Below are 18,677 nucleotides of genomic sequence, written 5' to 3'. Positions count from 1 at the left end.
TGCGAAACACTTAGCCCAAAGACTACAAATGAGCAGAACCGATCTTTTTTTTTTTCTGCTGGCCTCATTCTGTTGCATTAGTGGCTCCAAGAGCCTTGGTTTTGCTTGATAGGATGATGTGTTTGATCCCAGCTGAGCTGACCTGCAGGAGACGAGGCACGGGCAGTTAGCGTGCAGCTGGCTGCGAGCAGGGAGCAGACATCTTAGCTCACGTGGTTGCTATCAAAACTGCAGCTGCCCTGCTGGTAAGGTTATTACATGGCTGTGTCAGTATGGGCTACGTTAACTAGAAAAAACCCATACCTTCTTCCTCTTTGTGTCACTGCGTGCCCAGCCCCACTGTAAAAGGAGCATTGAGTGTGCTGCTGCATTCCTGGTGAGCAGGGCGGCTCCTGGAGCTGGAGCCAGCTGGCAGGGCGTGCAGGAGTTGGAAGGTTCAGATGAACCGTGCTGCAGTAACACGGCCCTGGCTGTGGCACTCGTCAGAACTCCTTCCCTCAACGCTCAGGGTGCTGAAGGACTGGGTCCCGTTCGCATCGTGCTTTACGGTGCATGGCGATGGCGTCACGGCCAGCCTCTGTCGCAGGAAGAAATTCTGACCTGTGTGTTTCAGGGAAGGCCGCTCAGTGGCTTTGGTTGGCTTCTGGGAAGTTTGGTCCTGGGGATGTGTCCCCTGGCTCAAGCAGTTCAAGTGTACGAGGGTGCGTTGTAAGGGATAAGCTGCCATGTTGACCTGCATCCCTTCAGTTGTTGGTTCCTTGTGACGCCGAGTCTCGTTGGATGCCTGATTTGTACAGTTGTAGTGTTTGAGTACTAAAACTGCATTTACTGTGCTGCCATTGCTGCTTATATTCTCTTACTCTTGAACCTCCATAAAGCTCCCTTATTTTGATGATCCTTTGTGGCCTTCCTGCATTTTACAGCTGTGGCCTCTCTTTGTTACCTTTGTTCATGTGTGAATTCATATCCTTTCCAAACATTTAGCCTCTTGTTTTTTAATGACCCGGACAACTTTGGTTCCAGTTCATCTGTAGCAAAAACAAAACGAACAATAATTTAAAAAAAAAATCTGTGAAATTTAGATTATTTTTTTTTCAAATGCAGATTGTATTTTTGTTGAGTTGCATTCCAATGTACTCAGCTGAGTTTGTTAAAGCATTGGTTGTGCTGAGTGTAGTGGGATTGGCTCTTGGTCTGGGGACCAGAAATTCTCTCCAGTCTCGTATTCGATTTGTGAAGTTTAATTGTGCTTCGTTAATGTACTCACTGAATATATTGTATGTATGTACAATATTTGATGTTGGTCACATATATACATATATTGTATTAATATAGATAAATGGCTGGAAACTCTGACCCATAATTGCATTTCTGTTAAATGTTTGTCTAGAGTATGGATTTGGTTTCATTTATATTAAATAATAAAAGCTGAGCAATTGGTCACATTTATTCTTACAGTCAAATAACTTTTGAATTGAATATTTTAATAGGCATATATTTTATTTGATACCAAGTGTTTCTGCTTTTATAGTTTTTACTGACAACCACTAAACGCTTTCAGCATATTTTCTAATTCCTTAAACCTGTAAAAGTGTGTTCCTAAGGCTTCTTGACAGGCTGCTTTTTTTAACCGAAGGAAACCCGGCCGGTCTCGAGCCTGGAATCAGAGCGGGTTTTTTCCTAAGTGATGCAAATCAAATCCAAATTCTTAAATTTGAGGCCTCTGTAAAGGTAGCGCTTGGTAGCTACTGCATTAATCTTCCCCAAATTTGGAATCTGACCCTCCACTCTGTTAGTAATGATGGCCGAAATGTATAAAATGAGACCGAATGCTAATCTGTGCTTTGCCTTGGCTTTCTGCTCTGTGTTGTCTTGGTGTTTGCGTCTTACCTCTTACGTCTGTGCTGTTTGTTCCCTCCCCTGTTCTCTAACCCTGCCGTCCCCTGTTCCTCCTCATTGTGCACACTGACCCACCAATCAACCAACAAACCCCCCTCGGCGTGCGATCTGCCCTGCTCTGGTTGCTGCCTCCGTGCTTGGGTGGCTGTGTGTTGGGCTGGACCAGTTCACCCAAATATGGCCTTCTTGCTGACAGGTATCACTTCTGTGAGAAGTGTTTCACTGAAATCCAGGGGGAGAATGTCACCCTGGGTGATGACCCTTCCCAGCCTCAAACGTAAGTAGTTTTCTTTTTTCTTCACGCTTAGTTATTGTTCTTAAAGGAGGGGCAGTGGGTATTTCTGATGGCTGGTTTGGCACAGTTGGCCCATTGTGTCTGTGGGGAAACACTGTCTTTCTCACTGGTGGGAGATTCTTGCAGTAGCTGGTGATAGGCAGCTGCTCCTGTGCCGAGCGTGCAAGTGCCACTCGTGCCCAGTTGTGTTGCCTGAGAGCTGCCCCAGGTTGCAGGGCTGGCCCTGAGCAGCACACTGAGGGGGAAGAGGAAGCAGTGGCTGTCCCTGAACCCTACTCTTTCCACATGAAAGGTTTCTGCCAGTCCTGGCACCTCACCTTGCAAAGCACAGCTTTTCTTTATGAAACCAATGGCTTGCCTTTACCCCAGCCAAAAAAGACACCATGAGAAGCATGGGCAGCACAAGCTGCTTCAGAAGGTGGCTGCTTTACTGGCTGTACCTTCCCTTGTTCTTGATATTTTAATTTCATATATACGCTATTTATTATTTTGTTTTTAGTTTACCTCAGAAAATGAAATGGGGAAAGTATTTTCTGTAGCTTAAAATGAATTGCTTTCTCTGAACAGAGAACAGAAACTGATGTACTTCCTTCAGATTTGGTTTGCTCGTTCGCTGCAGTTGAGTAGTGTGATATAGTCTCAGCCTGTGGTAAAACGTTGCTGCTGAGTTTTCATGTTAACTCTTTGTCTCCAGAACCATCTCTAAAGATCAGTTTGAGAAGAAGAAGAACGACACGCTAGATCCTGAGCCGTAAGTAACTAGGCCATTCTTGCTGTAAGATCACTCACAGCTTTCGCTTGTCCTCTAACCAACACTTCAGAAATGGGAGAGGGAATAAAGAACTCTTCCTTTTTCTCTCATCTCTGCCTAAGCAGACATTGAAACCTTTCTCCAGAGGTCATAGCACCACATGCAGTCGTGGTGTCTGCCATTGGTACCAAAACCCGAGTGTGAGCCTGTTTCAGTGGCCATTCCTAATTCTGTTTGGCTGAAATAGAAATCTTTACATTTGAGTGCCTGTGCTCTTCCCCTCAGTATTTAGGTATTAACAAGTGGCCAGAGGGAAGGAGGTTGGAAATACGGGTGCTTCTAGCAGAAGGGGTTGTTTAAGCCTTCGATTTAAGAGGGCTACACATGCTGAACACTGAGAAACATCCTTGCTGCAAGAAGTGAGGTAGAAACCTTGACAGAATTTAAGGTTGCATGAAGCAAAGTGAGCAAGTGTTTTGAAGTAACTTACTTTCTTGTAACTTACTTGTTGGCTTTAAGTAGTTCCTGAAGTGTGTTCTGCCCTGCGCAGCCTGGCTCAGGGTGGCCCTCCATCACACTGAGCGTTTCATCCCAAGCACTTTGCTGTTTGCCATTCTCCTCTCCCCGTTTAGCTAGACTTGTGAAGCTCATTTTTCACTTCACCTAGGCACTTAGCCACTGCAAGGGGCATCCTCCTCACTTGGGTTTGTTAACCTTGGGAACGTCACGTGGGTTATTTCTGTAGCAGCAGCATGACGCTTCCTGCTGTCCCTAAGTAGCTGCTGCAAGACTTAATCTTCCTGCTCATTTGTTCTCTGGCAGTTTGATCCTCTTTTCTCATACTTGAAGCTACATGGTAGAGCTGCTCTGCCTTTTACAGGCAGACTGCTGAGCTCACCATTGCGGTGGAGTCCATAAACACTGGCAGCCCAGACAAAAGTGTCTTAAAAAAATATATCAAAAAACTCCACGGCAGACCCACGCAGGCAAAGGCATGTTAATACATGCCCTCTCAGCGTGGTTAGTCATGAATGATTCGTTTTTACATTTGCAGTAAGTTGAGCAACCATTTAGTCAGCTTGTGGTTGATGCAACAACTGACCAATCTGTGAAGGTATTGTTAAGCAGGATTCTGTGAAGCTGGGAGAACTCAGAGCTCGTAGAATGATCGTATGATCATCGTATGATCGTAGACTCATAGAATCAGCAAGGCTGAAGAAGACCTCTGAGGGAATCCAGTCCAACCATTCACCTGTCACTAGTATTTCCCACTAAACCACGTCCCTCAGTGCAACGTGTAAACGTTTCCTGAACACCTCGAACAGAGAACTCGTAGTTCACATCTGACGCTTGTAACTACCAAATTCTGTAGGTTTTGCATGTCTTACATACGTGTAAAGAGGAGTGGAGGGTGGGGCTGTTGTTCTTCCAGCTGAGTTCTGGAAAATTACCTGCCTAGCAACAGAAGTGATGGGCTATTCCTTTCTCTTCTCAGGTTTGTGGACTGCAAAGAGTGCGGTCGGAAGATGCACCAGATTTGTGTATTACATTATGATATTATTTGGCCTTCAGGGTAAGATGTTTGTTAGCTTCCTAAGCCTTGTATGATAAGACTGGTGTTGTTTCAGTAATTAAGATTTTCTGCATTTGCTTTTTAATATGCATCACTGTCTTTTAGTAGCTGAATACAAATGGACAAAGCATTTCTAAATTATTTTTTTTGCACCTGTGGTCTCATTTCTGTATGTACAGATGAAAAAGTGTATGAAACAAACATGCTACATACTCAGATTTCTGTGGTTTCGAAGCGATGAACAGTGGGAGCTGATTGACAGTAGATTTGTGTACTAAAAAGCACACGTGCAGGTGTAGCTGTTTGACAGACTTAAACCAACTCAGAAGGGCTTCAAGGCCCTTGAGGGGAAGGGTCGAATCCAGTGAAAAATATTTTCCATGTTGATGGGTAAAATTACAGGTTCAGTCTTTGAGCTGGATGTAGCCAGAGTTGGATTTGTCAAGTTTTTGGCACTTTTATTTTTTCTCTTCAGGTTTGTTTGTGACAACTGTCTGAAGAAAACTGGTAGAACGCGCAAAGAAAACAAGTTCAGTGCTAAAAGTAAGTTTGATGTTTCCATTTGTGTGTTTCTTTTCATTTCCCTGCCGAAGGCTTTCTTCCTTTGCATCTATTTGTCATATATTACCTTTCTGATTGAGACCTACTGCTGTCACGATACGTAGTATGGGACATTTGCAAAATGGGGAATAGCGTCACCGAGGCTTTGCTGGCTGTCGGTGTTTTCAAGACCTGATATGAGTTTGTTGTCAGCCTTAGTGCTGCCCGAGGTCTTTGGCATCTGCGTGCTTATTTTTCCAAGACAAAAAAAGAAAGCAAAAGAAACAAGAGGGAGAAGGTAAAAAGAAAAGGGAGGGAAAAAAAGAAACAGAATAAGGCTGCGTGCACTTACTGTCTATTCTTAGACATGGTTCTGTGTAGCTTTGAAGTTACTGTAAATCACCATCGTCTTTGTGCCCTGAAATAACACACAGGAGCAGGTTGTGCTGCACTTCAGCTGCGTTGTGGTGGTGCCAAACACTAATGTGTTTGAAGCGCTTTTCTCACTCCTTGAGCAGACTGTGATAGGAGAACTGTCAGGTGGAATAAGTAACTGATAGTATTCCATCTAGATCATGCAGGTAGCCACTGTCACGCTGGAAATGTCACAAAGATGCGTGCCCAAAGCTTCTGGGCCAAGTTGTCTCCATCTCTTTAGCAATCCTTACACTGATGGCATGTGCTTAACATCAGAGAGCATGACCTGATAACTTCTGTATGTCATGGAGGGCAAAAAAAATAAGAAAGAGCAGGGACTGGCACTGGAAATGCAGTGTCGACAGCACAGAGTAGAAGATGACTGAGTTTAGAAATAGTGATTCAGATGTTCGTTTCCAATTCTTCAAAGTTGAGAACTTATGGCTGTGCTTGATTTCTCCCTTTTTCTTTAGTCATTTGAATTTCTAGGTGTTAGTTTTTTGTACTAGAAGTTTGCAAGCCTGAGTCTTCCAAATTCCTTCTAATAAAAGGAGCAGTTTTGCCTTAAACTAAGTTTTTTATCTGATCGTGTGTGGTTGATTGCTCTTTCAACACAATAAGAGATTCGAAGCAGGATAATGGGGAGGGGATACGGCTCGTGTAGCATTATCAGGTTACAGTGATCAGAGCTGTCTCTGGGGTAACCTGACACATGCAGAATAGTATTGTTGAAAAGATTAAAATTACTCTCGTTAAAGAGTGATGAAGATTGTAAGAGAACATTAATGAGGTAAAGAAATAAAAGTGTCATTGTAGATAACCATTTTAAGTAGCTGCTTTTCCTTTTACATGCTGACTTTACAGTGTGTATTGATTTAAATTCTTACATGTGCAATTTCTTACAAGCGTGCAGTTTTTCTGTGACACAGCTTGAAAAAGTTGGAGTAACCAGCATGTAGTTTAAAGTGATGGTTTTGTTCTTGGGGCATCTGGATGGGGGAAGTAATGGAAAGCTTCTCCCTTTGTTGATCTCCTTTCCCTGCTCCTTGCCTTCATCTTTTTCCCACGATGAAGTGAATCCTGCTGCCAGCTGTAGCCCATTGGTGAGCTCAGCACTAGGGACCTGTTTTCCTCGGCAGTGCTCTGGTGGAAATACACGAACAGGGAAGGACAGCTTCTTGTTGTCGAAACGTGGTCTTCTTCTGACCTAAAAACAAAGGAGTGGTGAAATCTGGGAGCATTGTTTCCTTCCCCTTTCTATTGCTCCTCGCAAAAACCCATACTAAGTTACCAGTAGGATTTCTGCAGTCTTTCAAGCATGGCATTGCTGCTGGCAGCCAGGAAAGCACATCCATCAGCTGAAAGCTGCTCCTAATGTGTGTTAAGTGAAAGCGGTTCTCTTAACCTCACTGCAACAAGTTGCGTAAAGCTGAGTGATGGCAGAGTAAATACAGCCTGTAAACCAGTGCACAGCTGTGTTCAGCTCTGAAATTCCTATCTTGTGAAGTGTTTTTTCTTACGGAGGAAATGTATGAATACTGCTCAGTAGCAAATGGAGAAGTGCTTCAAGGCCTAAGGATAGCCTGGCAGCAGGGCACCTGAAGCAGCATCCTGACAAAAAGCCCCAGTAAAGCCAGAGGTGGGACTGAGTGAGCAGTCAGGAATCCAGTCCCAGATGTTTGCTACTGCTAGAACAGCAAACATTTTGCAGCAGGCTGCCTGAAGGCTTGCTGCTTCAGTGGTGGCGTGGATGCTTTTTTCACATTTGAACTATCTTTTGAATTGGGCTCTGAGCTTTCATTGGAAGGACATGTGCTAGATGTGTCTAAGGAGTAAAATACAGGTGCTTTTAAAAAGCTTTCTTGTGTTGTGACGTATCAGCATACCCAGGGTTCTGATCCATCCCTTATAGTGCGTATCATCTGAATGCTGCCTTTTTAATCTATCTTATTTGGCCTTTTTTTTTCTTAATTTTTCACATCCTTATGTGCTACAGCGTAAGGAGGAAGGAGTTATCCTTTGGTTGCTTAGCATTAGGAAGGTGATAGAAAGGAAATGCATTAAGATTCAACTAAAAGAGCTTTCTGAAATGGTACCGGCCTGTTAGCTGAAATGGAGCTATTTCTGTTTTCCCGTTTGTTTTGAGAGGGTATCAACAAAACCAAATCATTTCTTCAGAATGTGTCTGAATTTCCTTGTAACGGCCTTCTGTTATGCGTGGAAAGCCCAGTATCTCCAGCCAGCATAGAGAAAAATGGTAAAGGGAATATTTTTACTCCGGCCTTCTTTCAAATTATATCATGGCTGCCTGTAGTATAACTGCCAATGTTATAACTGGACAAGGAAGCAGGTAAAACGATGTAAAACAGGGCTGCCATCTTCAATAGCTTGTGTAAACTGACTGCAAAATAAGCATCCAGCTGTATAAATTCCTTACAACGTGAGCTCTTCCTTTGAGTGTGTGTGGCTCCTTTCAGGATTGGTGCCCAGGCACCATTTTTAGCACAGACGTTTCTCCGTAGCGTTCTGTGAGCTCAGTAGTCAGGAAGCACCAGCAGCCTCTGTAGGTGCACCGTAATACGAAGCAGAAGTATTCACTGGTAAAATGCACACAAACAGCAGAATAAGAGACATAGTCATTCATCTTCGAGTCAAAATAGTGTGCTGCTTCTGCTTTTCCAGTTTAAGGTGAAATTCTCGTGCTGATTTCTGTAATCTGTCGTGGGTTTCTTTGGAAACGTCGCGTGGTGCAGCGCTGGGGAAGCAGCTGTATGCACAGAAGTGAGTTGTGCACGTGCAGAGCTGGAGACGGCGTCTGGGCAGTATGTCAGCTTGAACCTTTACAGTCCTCTGCTGCTGTGTGAGAGCTGTTGAAGCTTTCTGTGCGGATTACTGTAACTTTTCCATCTAAGAGCTCTCCTGAAAATAAAAGAAGGAGCAGCGAAATCTCCGCTGGAGCCAGAAGGCTTTTCATTTCCCTTGGTTCGCTTTGCTTTGCTTGTGAAGGTGTGGCGTTGAGCCAGATCTACACAGTGATGTAATCTCTGTCAAGCAGCCAGGAAGCATTTCTGTTGGGAGGAAACATTTGCAGCGTTGGTAAAATAAGCCCGCAAATTTCAAGCTGCTGCGTGAAGCCGCCTTGGTTAGCTCGCTTACTGAGTAACTTTTCCACTACAGCGGTTTTGATTTCCACGTGAGGGTATGGACACTTGAGCTTTGCTTAAAAACCCACGGGTTGCTTTGCTTTTTTTCAGTTTTGGCTGTAGAAATGAAAGCGTGATGGTTTTTGTATGGAGGTGAAGCAAAGGAGGAGAGCACGGTGCCACCCATCGCAGCACTGAGACACCTTACACACGTGGTGACTGACCCCACACTTCACAGCCATTAATGTCTGTGCTGTTGTGTTCCCCCTCTTCATTTCCAGGGCTGCAGACCACTCGCTTAGGAAACCATTTGGAAGATAGAGTGAACAAGTTCTTGCGGCGGCAGAATCATCCTGAAGCCGGAGAGGTCTTCGTCAGAGTGGTAGCAAGTTCAGATAAGACAGTGGAAGTTAAACCAGGGATGAAATCCAGGTTGGTTCATTAATTACAATAAATGCAGTCTTCAGTGTTTACGATTATGTTTTCCTGCATGAATGTGGCGATTTGCACCTAAATCCCTCTGCAAATATCTGGGAGTGCTGCATGAGCGGGCAGCGTAGGAAAGGTAAGGAAAAGCAGTTTGTAGCAGGCGGACCTGGAGGAGGATGGCAGCTGTGTGTGAACTGCTTGGTGGGCGTGCAGAGGGATGTCCTGGGTTTGGGTATGGTGCTGCAGCTTCATCATATTTAATCAAGACAGAATGTGACCAAATTCAGTGTTTGGTTTGGAACAGATTGCTCGGATTCTGTTCCATACTGTTCCTGCAACTTTGTTGATAAATACTTCAGTTTTCAGAAGTTATTTTGAATCTACTTAATAAATGAGGAGCTTGAAATGTTTATTCTGTGAAGTATGTTGGGTTTAATTCACAGAGGCAGCGTTGGCGTCACGTCCTGGCAGTGCGTCACGGTCTGTTACCCTGCAGTGTAGTTAAAGGCTGCTGGTTTCTGAGGGTGCTCTTGTACTCACTGCTTTCCTATCCAGTCGTGTGTTAACACAGCGTGAGTGTTGCAGCCAACAGACCCTACACTGACAGCTCTCTGTTTTAATACAGCTCTGCTTTGACCTTACTTTAACTTCTGTATAGATGCTTCAAATGAGCTAAGAGGAAGTTGTTGGGTTTTTTTATTTAAAAAAAAACAACAAAAAAACTTCCTTCTGCTGGTAGGATAGTGGTTTAGTGACTGGCTTTATTTGATTTCTTCTTCCTTCCTGTCACCCTTTTCTTCAGATTTGTGGATTCTGGTGAGATGTCGGAGTCCTTCCCTTACCGTACCAAAGCTCTGTTTGCATTTGAGGAGATAGATGGAGTAGATGTCTGCTTCTTTGGCATGCACGTGCAGGAGTATGGCTCGGACTGCCCCCCTCCAAATACAAGGTACTCCTTCATTTCTGTGTCAGGGGCACACATACATATGGGGGATGTTTAGCTACATTCACTGGAGGCTCACTTTAAATACAGAAGACTGGGAGAGGTGTTCAGATTTTGGACTGAGTGACCTTCAGAGATCCCTTCCAACTCAGACAGTTCTGTGATTCTCTGAGTCCTGCTGTATGACTGCAGGCAACTTCAGAGGAGAAATCAAATATCACAGCAAAACAATCGACAATATCTTATTATTATTGTCTAATTTTGCTTTTTGAGATACATACTTGCTGTCCAAAAAGCATTACCCATCTTTTACTCGTGAGAACTATGTAAACTATGTTAAGGTGCTTACTTATTCAATTAAATGATGTGTAATCATCTTTTTTGCTCAGCGTGGCTGTGTATGTATCTGCTGTAAAAGTCAGTTCTCAGTAGATAACACTGAAGTTCAGCTGGACATGATGTTTTTTATCATTCTTCTCTCATTATTGTAGACGTGTGTACATATCGTATCTAGATAGTATTCATTTCTTCCGCCCCCGTTGTCTCCGAACTGCAGTTTATCATGAGATCCTCATTGGATATTTGGAGTACGTGAAGAAACTTGGGTAAGTGAAGTCTTCTCAAAGCAAGCAGTCTTTTTGCTTAGCATTGTGTTTGTCCAGAATGCCAGGTAGCCTGCACCTGAAAGCACTCTTTCCTTTCTGCCCACTGACACATCTTTTCTGCAGTGAGGAGAGAGTTTGGGTTTTGTCAGTAAGGATTCTTAAACATTTCACTGTTGAGGCTCATTCTTTGTGTCACCAGTTCCCCAGAGCTTTTCATGCTCATATCCCACGCTCTTGCCCATCTCTCATGCAAACAGAGGTTGTTGCCTCACCATCTTTGTTTAAAAAGGGGAAAAAATGAATTCTGAATTTACGTTGCAGTTTGGCTGAGTTAACTTTTAAGATGGTAGTCAGTGTCGTTAAGGATCTTCTGTGTGCTCAAATTGCAGGTATGTGACAGGGCACATCTGGGCCTGTCCCCCAAGTGAAGGAGATGACTATATTTTTCATTGCCATCCACCCGATCAGAAAATTCCCAAGCCCAAACGCTTACAAGAATGGTATAAGAAGATGCTGGACAAGGCATTTGCTGAGAGAATCATTCATGACTACAAGGTTTGCTACTGTTTGCTTGCTGAATTCTTACCACCTTTTCCTTTGAAGGTAGCTCATACGGTCTCATCAGGTGTGCAGCAGTGGCAGTGTTGTGCAGGCATTCTTATTCTCAGTTGGTGTCTCTGTTCAATTTTCTGGACGTTCTGCCTTTCAGATAGAAATTTCCCTAAGCTTGGCTTCTGCCCTGAGAAAATTTCTTACTGACAAAACCACCGTATCCAAATTTCACCAGGAGAGGAATCTTCTTAGAACCTTTTGGGCAGTGGTGTTACCAAAATACCCAGGACAGAAATGTGTACTCCTTCTGGGTTTCAGTCAGTGCGTTGTAAACAGGATCTTGTTCTTCACTTGTAGAACAAGGGTGGCTGTTGTAATTGGGGAATACTGCACACATACCCCAACCTGCAAGGAGCAGACCTTGGGTTTACTCCCATAAAAATAAAAACAAAGCACTGCTCAGTGTAGCACTGGGTCGTATCTCTGGTTCTGCCATCTCTTCTAAGTGGATATTCTTGGTATTATGTGATACCCTTAACAGGACATCTTCAAACAAGCAACTGAAGACAGGCTGACAAGTGCCAAGGAGCTGCCTTACTTTGAAGGTGATTTCTGGCCCAATGTGCTGGAAGAAAGCATTAAAGAGTTGGAACAGGAGGAGGAGGAAAGGAAGAAGGAAGAAAGCACTGCAGCTAGTGAAACAACAGAGGTGGGTTACCTTCACACACTGTACTTGCTCCTGGATCATAAAGCTGATAGTTATCACTTCTCCACTCTACTGGCTAATCAGCTGAAAAGGCCGTTCTTACATCTGGGTTCCCTCTGTCAGTATTTTGGGATATTTTTCTTGGATAGAAATACACAGGTGCGTTGTTGTTATTTTCTAAGAATTTGAAGTGAGTTTTGTAGTTCAGCATTTATATTCTCTGGGAAACGTATTGAGGCACTCAGGGTCACACCACGACTGCTGCATTTGCTTGCAGTCATTTGGTTGAGCTCTTGGTGTGCACCTTTGCAAAGGTGATCTTATATTTGTTTGGATCCGTAACCAGATGGTCACAGTGCTTTTATATTGTCCCTTTTACTTGGGATTTACAGCAAGATGATCTGAAAATAGAGAGGAAAATCTGAAGTCAAGACCAGGGTGGAACCACAGAGCTTTGACTGGGGAGAAACTGCCCTCAGCTTATGTGCTGTGGCAGTTTGTGTGCAGCATGTATTGCGTGTGATCGGTGTGGAACTGCTCCTGTTAAACCCTAGCAGCTCCTTCAAAGCTAATGTAGTTTGCTGCTGTTTTCGTGGAGCCGGAGAGCTAATGACTTTCACCTTTTTATTCTGAGTGTACTTTAAAATGTTGAAATATTTCAGCCAACAGCTGCACAGAAGGAGCTGCAAGGCAAGGCTTGGCTTTCAATAAATCATAGCTTGTCCTTCTAGAGAGAGGACCAGTGTAAACACATACATCTAAGGGTGAGGAAAAAGTTGCTTTGAAAAGTCACAAACAGCTGTTCCACTCACATGAGTTGTCTGCCTCGTGTGGGAAGACACAGCCTTGCCCGTTAGCATCTGTGTGTTCCACATAATGCATTGATGTTGCTTGGGGTGGCAGGACTGAGTGTGCATCCACATGGCTGTAGAGGAAAGTGTGCCCCCTGGAAAGGAGAGGAATTGGTGTGATGCTGCTGCAAGGGGCAGATAGGTGTTCTGAGAGGTGGGACATACAGGGGTCCTTGGGAAAGGCTCTGAAGGCACAGAGCCCTCTGACCATCCGTGCTGGAGGCTTCTCTGCCAAAGCTTGGCTGGATCTGTGAGATGGTACCAGGGTGGAACAGTACCAAGCTGAGCTTCTTTTCAAGAAGAAAATGTTCTTTTCAACATTTTGGAATAGTGTGATTGGCTAAAGATAAATTAAAGATACAGAGTCATAGGATCATAGAATGGCCTGGGTTGAAAAGGACCTCAAAGATCACCGTAGTTTCAAGCCCCCTGCCCTGGGCAAGGTCACCCACCACTGTGTCCAAACCCAATGGATGGAAGGAAGGATGGCACCGAGGCACGCAGTCCTCACACACAATTCTTTCCTCAGTTGGAATTTTTTTGGTTTGTTTGAGCAGAACATTTGCAAATCAAACTGTTGGCCTGCACGTAGTGTTGAGCTTTCCTCTTGTGTATATATACACATTTTCCTCTGTCTGTATATGTATGTATGGGAGGATTGTTCTTCACACTGTACAGACCAGCATCATAGCAGGTAGGGTGGCATGTACCCTGCTACGAGGACAGGAGGCTTCTTTATTTCTTTTCTATTTCATTTTTCAGGCTCGTTGATCTCTGTTTTCCCAGGTCACCCAAATAGCACAGGCTGCTGTTTTTGCCCTGCCTGTATTTAGCATTCAGTCTGTGCTCACTGTGGCCTGTGTTGTAACTTGCACATAAGTGAAGGCATCGAGTGTTCAGGGTTTTCTTGGAGTTGCATGTGCAGTAGCACATCTTCAGGGTGGGAAAGGATTCATTTTAGTTTCCTTATCTGTGCATTAGCCCTCAGTCTGTTCAATTTAAACTGATTAATGAGATACCGAGCAAGTGTGTGAAGTCCTGAATGCACAACAGAGCACAATAGCAGAATTTGTAAAGGTCCCTTTTATTGTTACCATATTTTGTTCTGAAATATGTGCAAGGCAGGGAAGAGAGGTACAGTGAGCAGGGACTAAAAAAAGGCACAGATTATTTAATGTTTGTGTACTTGGAAAAAAAAATCCAGACTATTTTTAAACCACACTGGAAATTTGTTCCCTGCTGGTTTGGGTTTTGACTTTTTTCCTGGGATGTGGGATATTTTCAGCACAGCGTGGCTGATCTGCAGGCTTTGCAACCAAGCTCTGTTACTGACAGCAGCTGCACTGAATGGGAGGGAGCTCCGTGATGGTGAACGTCTTCCCCGTGTGTTTCTTGCAGGGAAGTCAGGGTGACAGCAAAAACGCCAAGAAAAAGAACAACAAAAAAACCAACAAGAATAAGAGTAGCATCAGCAGAGCGAACAAGAAGAAACCCAGCATGCCAAACGTGTCCAACGATCTGTCTCAGAAGCTGTATGCCACCATGGAGAAGCATAAAGAGGTACTGTCAAAACGTGCAGAGAGAGTTTGATTCCTGGAGGTTGAGGTGTAGTGGTAGAACTGGGAAATGGGGGGGGAAGGTTTTGGTTGTGCTGGGTGTAACAGTGTACTGAAGAGATGACTGTAAACAAAGCCAGTTAGATGAGGTGCAGCATTCTGTTGCTGCAGCTTTTCCTGCGAGGTAATCTAACGTCACTGACTCGTTCTCCCCACCCCGTTTATCTGTAGGTCTTTTTTGTGATTCATTTACATGCTGGGCCTGTAATTAACACTCTGCCTCCCATCGTGGACCCCGACCCACTGCTGAGCTGTGATCTGATGGATGGGCGCGATGCCTTCCTCACCTTGGCCAGAGATAAGCACTGGGAGTTCTCCTCGCTGCGCCGGTCCAAGTGGTCCACGCTGTGCATGCTGGTGGAGCTCCACACCCAAGGGCAGGATCGCTTCGTCTATACCTGCAATGAGTGCAAGCATCACGTGGAGACAAGGTGGCACTGCACTGTCTGTGAGGTACGTGTGTATCACCTGGGGCTGCTATTCTTGCCCCGGTTTCCTCAAAGTTAGGCTTGTCCTGATGCGAGCAGAGTGAAGCTTCAAGGGAAGGTGGCTGCCCTTCTAGAGTAAGTGGCTGCAGCTGAATTACTCCACGTCAGTAAGCTCCTCTGCATAGCCAGGCTTTTAGCTTACCGTGACAGGATTTTGGGGCTGAGTGGTGGAGCCTGGCACTGTCAGAGTAACCGGAATCTGCAGGACCAGCTCATCCATGTAGAATGGATGGCCACGACAGAAGCTGGCTCCGTGCTGTGTGTGGCACTTGGCTTGGTACTGAGTGCCACTTGTGCCCAGCGTTGGAGGTTGGTTGCCCTGTGTATCAACTCAAATAATTGCTTCCTAAGCTGGCTCTGTATTTGTAACGTCTGGCTCTATTACAGTATAGGTCACTTCTACTCTACTACATTAGAGAGCAATGACATGTGGAGTTACATGGGTGGACGTGAGGGGAAGGTGTCCTCCAAAGGGCTGCTGCTGACCTCTGGCTGGAGCTGAACTGAATGAGTGCAACCTCATTTTAACACTGGACGTTATTGCCAGGCTCGTGGGTGAAGAGTCTTAATTAATCCCTCTGGGGAGAGCACTGAACGGGGCTTCTTGAGACAAGGCTGGAATTCAGTGGGGAGAGGGAGTGAGGCCATTAGGTTTCTTCTGGCTGCTCCTGTATAATGAGAATTATCTTTCTCCAGCAGAACAGAAAAAGGTCGTGCAGGGCAGGTTGGGTGTTTGAGCAGATTTTCAGATAAGTGTCTGTCTTGCCATGAAACTTGCACTTGCTTCGAGGGCTGATTTAGGGATTAAAAAACGCATTTCAGGTCAGTAGTTATTAGTCAGTAATTACACCAAGAATAGTTAAAATGGAGAGCAAGCCCTTAGTTCTTAGCACTTAGGGTAGAGTTGTTTGCACTGTTCTGGCTCTCCTCGTGTAGCCACTCCAGCAGACATCCCAGAGATGTAAAGTTGCCATCCTCAAAAAGGAGAGGGGTGGGGGGGGGAGATTCACAAACCAGTGATGATGTTTAAAAGTGAAGGCACAGTTGTGCTGTGGGGCCTGAGTAGGCTGTGCAGTCACCTCTGTACTTCAGCACACCCGGCATAACTGGAAACCAGCAGCTGCTCACAGCACAGGGTGTCTGTCCTGTCCTGCTTCTTCTGGGCTCCGTTTGTGCCCAGTGAAACACAGAGTGTGCTTCCACACCAGGCTCCCATTGCAGTCCTCTCCCAGCACCGCGGGTCGCGCTTTGCAGGCAGCTGAGCTCTGGATTTTCTTTGCTTTCAGGACTACGACCTCTGCATTAACTGCTACAACACTAAGAGCCACGACCACAAGATGGTTAAGTGGGGCCTGGGTCTGGACGATGAGAGCAACAGCCAAGGGGAGCAGCAGTCCAAGAGCCCGCAGGAGTCGCGGCGGCTGAGCATCCAGCGCTGCATTCAGTCCCTTGTCCACGCCTGTCAGTGCCGCAACGCAAACTGCTCCTTGCCATCCTGCCAGAAGATGAAACGGGTTGTGCAGCACACCAAGGGCTGCAAGCGCAAGACCAACGGCGGCTGTCCAGTGTGCAAACAGCTCATAGCTCTTTGCTGCTACCATGCCAAACACTGCCAAGAGAACAAATGCCCCGTGCCATTCTGTCTCAACATCAAACACAAGCTCCGGCAGCAGCAGATCCAGCACCGCCTGCAGCAGGCTCAGCTCATGCGCAGAAGGATGGCCACCATGAACACCCGAAACGTGCCTCAGCAAAGTTTGCCTTCTCCTACCTCAGCAACGCCCGGTACCCCCACACAGCAGCCAAGTACGCCGCAAACACCGCAGCCTCCCCCCCAGCCCCAGCCTTCCCCTGTAAGTATGTCACCGGCTGGCTTTCCCAGCGTCTCCAGAACTCAGCCCCCCACCACTGTTTCAACAGGAAAACCCGTGAACCCGGTCGCTGCACCTCCGCCCCCGGCTCAGCCGCCGCCGGCCGCGGTGGAAGCGGCGCGGCAGATCGAGAGAGAGGCCGCCCAGCAGCAGCAGCAGCTCTACAGGGTCAACAGCATCAGCAACGCCTTGCCTCCCGGTCGCCCGGGGCTGGTAAACCCGACGGTGGCTTCGGTGAACCAGATGCCGCAAGTCAGCATGAATGTACCCCGGCCCAACCCCGTCAGCGGTGCCGTGATGTCCACCATGCAGCCGGGGCAGTGGCAGTCGGCCCCGATGCCGCAGCAGCAGGCGATGCAGCCGGGCATGGCGAGGCCGGTCATGCCCATGGCGACGGCGCAGGCCGTGGCGGGGCCGAGGATGCCGGGCGTGCAGCAGGCGCCGCGCAGCATCCCTCCAAATGCACTTCAGGACTTGCTGAGGACCTTGAAATCGCCGAGCTCTCCGCAGCAGCAGCAGCAGGTTCTTAATATCCTCAAGTCCAACCCTCAGCTTATGGCAGCTTTTATAAAGCAAAGAACGGCCAAATACGTGGCTAACCAGCCCGGGATGCAGCCGCAAGCAGGTATCCAGCCCCAGCCCGGCATGCAGCAGCCGCAGACCGGCATGCAGCAGCCGGGCATGCACGCTCAGCCGGGATTGCAGAACATGAACGCGATGCAAGCAGGAGTGCAGAGACCGAGCGTTCCTCCCCAGCAGCAAGGGATAGGCGCTATGAATCCCCAGGGACAGGCGATGAGCATCATGAACCCCGGCCACAACACTAGCATGGCGAGCATGAATCATCCGCAGTACCGAGAGATCCTGAGGAGGCAGCTACTGCAGCAGCAGCAGCAGCAGCAGCAGCAGCAGCAAGGAGGGGCCGGCATGGCGGCAGGGATGGGCGGCCACAACCAGTTCCAGCAGCCCCAGGGACCGGGAGGTTACCCTCAAGCCATGCAGCAGCAGCGGATGCAGCAGCACATATCGATACAGGGGGGGTCCATGGGACAGATGGCTCAGATAGGACAGCTGAACCAGATGGGGCAGCCCGGCCTGGGGGCGGACGGCGCTCCCAACATTCAGCAGGCGCTGCAGCAGAGGATCCTGCAGCAGCAGCAGATGAAGCAGCAGATAGGGTCCCCGGGCCAGCCCAACCCCATGAGCCCACAGCAGCACATGCTCTCAGGACAACCGCAGGCGTCTCATCTCCCCGGCCAGCAGATCGCCACCTCCCTCAGCAACCAGGTGCGGTCCCCGGCGCCCGTGCAGTCCCCCCGCCCCCAGTCCCAGCCGCCACATTCCAGCCCGTCCCCGCGGATACAGCCGCAGCCGTCGCCGCACCACGTCTCGCCCCAGACTGGTTCCCCCCACCCAGGACTCGCAGTTACTATGGCTAGCTCCATGGATCAGGGACACTTGGGCAACCCGGAACAGAGTGCAATGCTTCCACAACTAAACACCCCCAACAGGAGTGCGTTGTCAAACGAATTGTCTCTGGTCGGGGACACCACCGGGGACACGTTAGAAAAATTTGTGGAGGGTTTGTAGCATTATGGGAGCATCACTTTTATTTTTGGGGGGGGGATATCGGGGGGTTTGTTTGTTTTTTGTTTGTTTTTGTTTCTTTTTGTTTGTTGTTTTATTTTTCCTTTGGTGTTGCTGGACGTTTTGTACTGAAGATTCAGACGTCCCCGCGCTGTTTGGGAGCCGGGGTGGGACTGCTGCTCCCAGCACAGGGAGAACGGAGTCGCTGTTTAAAAAAACAAAATAGAAGAAAAAAAACCTACACACACACACACACACACACACACACAAAACCAACAAAACAACAACAACAAGAAACCACAAACGACAAAAAGAAACAATACAAAGAATATATTTTTTGTTCGCGCCGGGCTGCCCAGAGCTCTGCTCTCATCTGTGGGATTTTTTGGTTCCTATTATTTTTGTTGCCGT

At 46.8% G+C, this 18,677-nt stretch overlaps 1 protein-coding gene across 5 annotated transcripts in view; it reads left to right on the top strand.

Moving 5' to 3' along the window:
- Positions 1 to 18,316, top strand: part of CREBBP (CREB binding protein) — a 73,560-nt gene extending 55,244 nt beyond the window's left edge. For all 5 annotated transcript variants that reach the window (XM_065732446.1, XM_065732448.1, XM_065732447.1 and 2 more), the window contains 12 exons: positions 2,096 to 2,176; positions 2,889 to 2,945; positions 4,441 to 4,518; positions 4,994 to 5,061; positions 8,900 to 9,050; positions 9,850 to 9,996; positions 10,482 to 10,595; positions 10,985 to 11,150; positions 11,689 to 11,856; positions 14,103 to 14,264; positions 14,492 to 14,773; positions 16,095 to 18,316. In XM_065732446.1, coding sequence (XP_065588518.1) covers positions 2,096 to 2,176; positions 2,889 to 2,945; positions 4,441 to 4,518; positions 4,994 to 5,061; positions 8,900 to 9,050; positions 9,850 to 9,996; positions 10,482 to 10,595; positions 10,985 to 11,150; positions 11,689 to 11,856; positions 14,103 to 14,264; positions 14,492 to 14,773; positions 16,095 to 18,269 — 3,649 coding nt within the window. In that variant the 3' untranslated portion in view covers positions 18,270 to 18,316. The remainder of the gene's footprint in view (positions 1 to 2,095; positions 2,177 to 2,888; positions 2,946 to 4,440; positions 4,519 to 4,993; positions 5,062 to 8,899; positions 9,051 to 9,849; positions 9,997 to 10,481; positions 10,596 to 10,984; positions 11,151 to 11,688; positions 11,857 to 14,102; positions 14,265 to 14,491; positions 14,774 to 16,094) is intronic.
- The last annotated feature ends 361 nt before the right edge of the window (positions 18,317 to 18,677 follow it).

Source organism: Cyrtonyx montezumae, unplaced genomic scaffold, assembly GCF_038088225.1.
Source record: "Cyrtonyx montezumae isolate F1298 unplaced genomic scaffold, pur_monq_1.0 scaffold_16, whole genome shotgun sequence".
NCBI lineage: Eukaryota > Metazoa > Chordata > Aves > Galliformes > Odontophoridae > Cyrtonyx > Cyrtonyx montezumae.
Note: the sequence above shows the minus strand (reverse complement) of the source record. Positions and strands in the feature narration are given on the sequence as shown.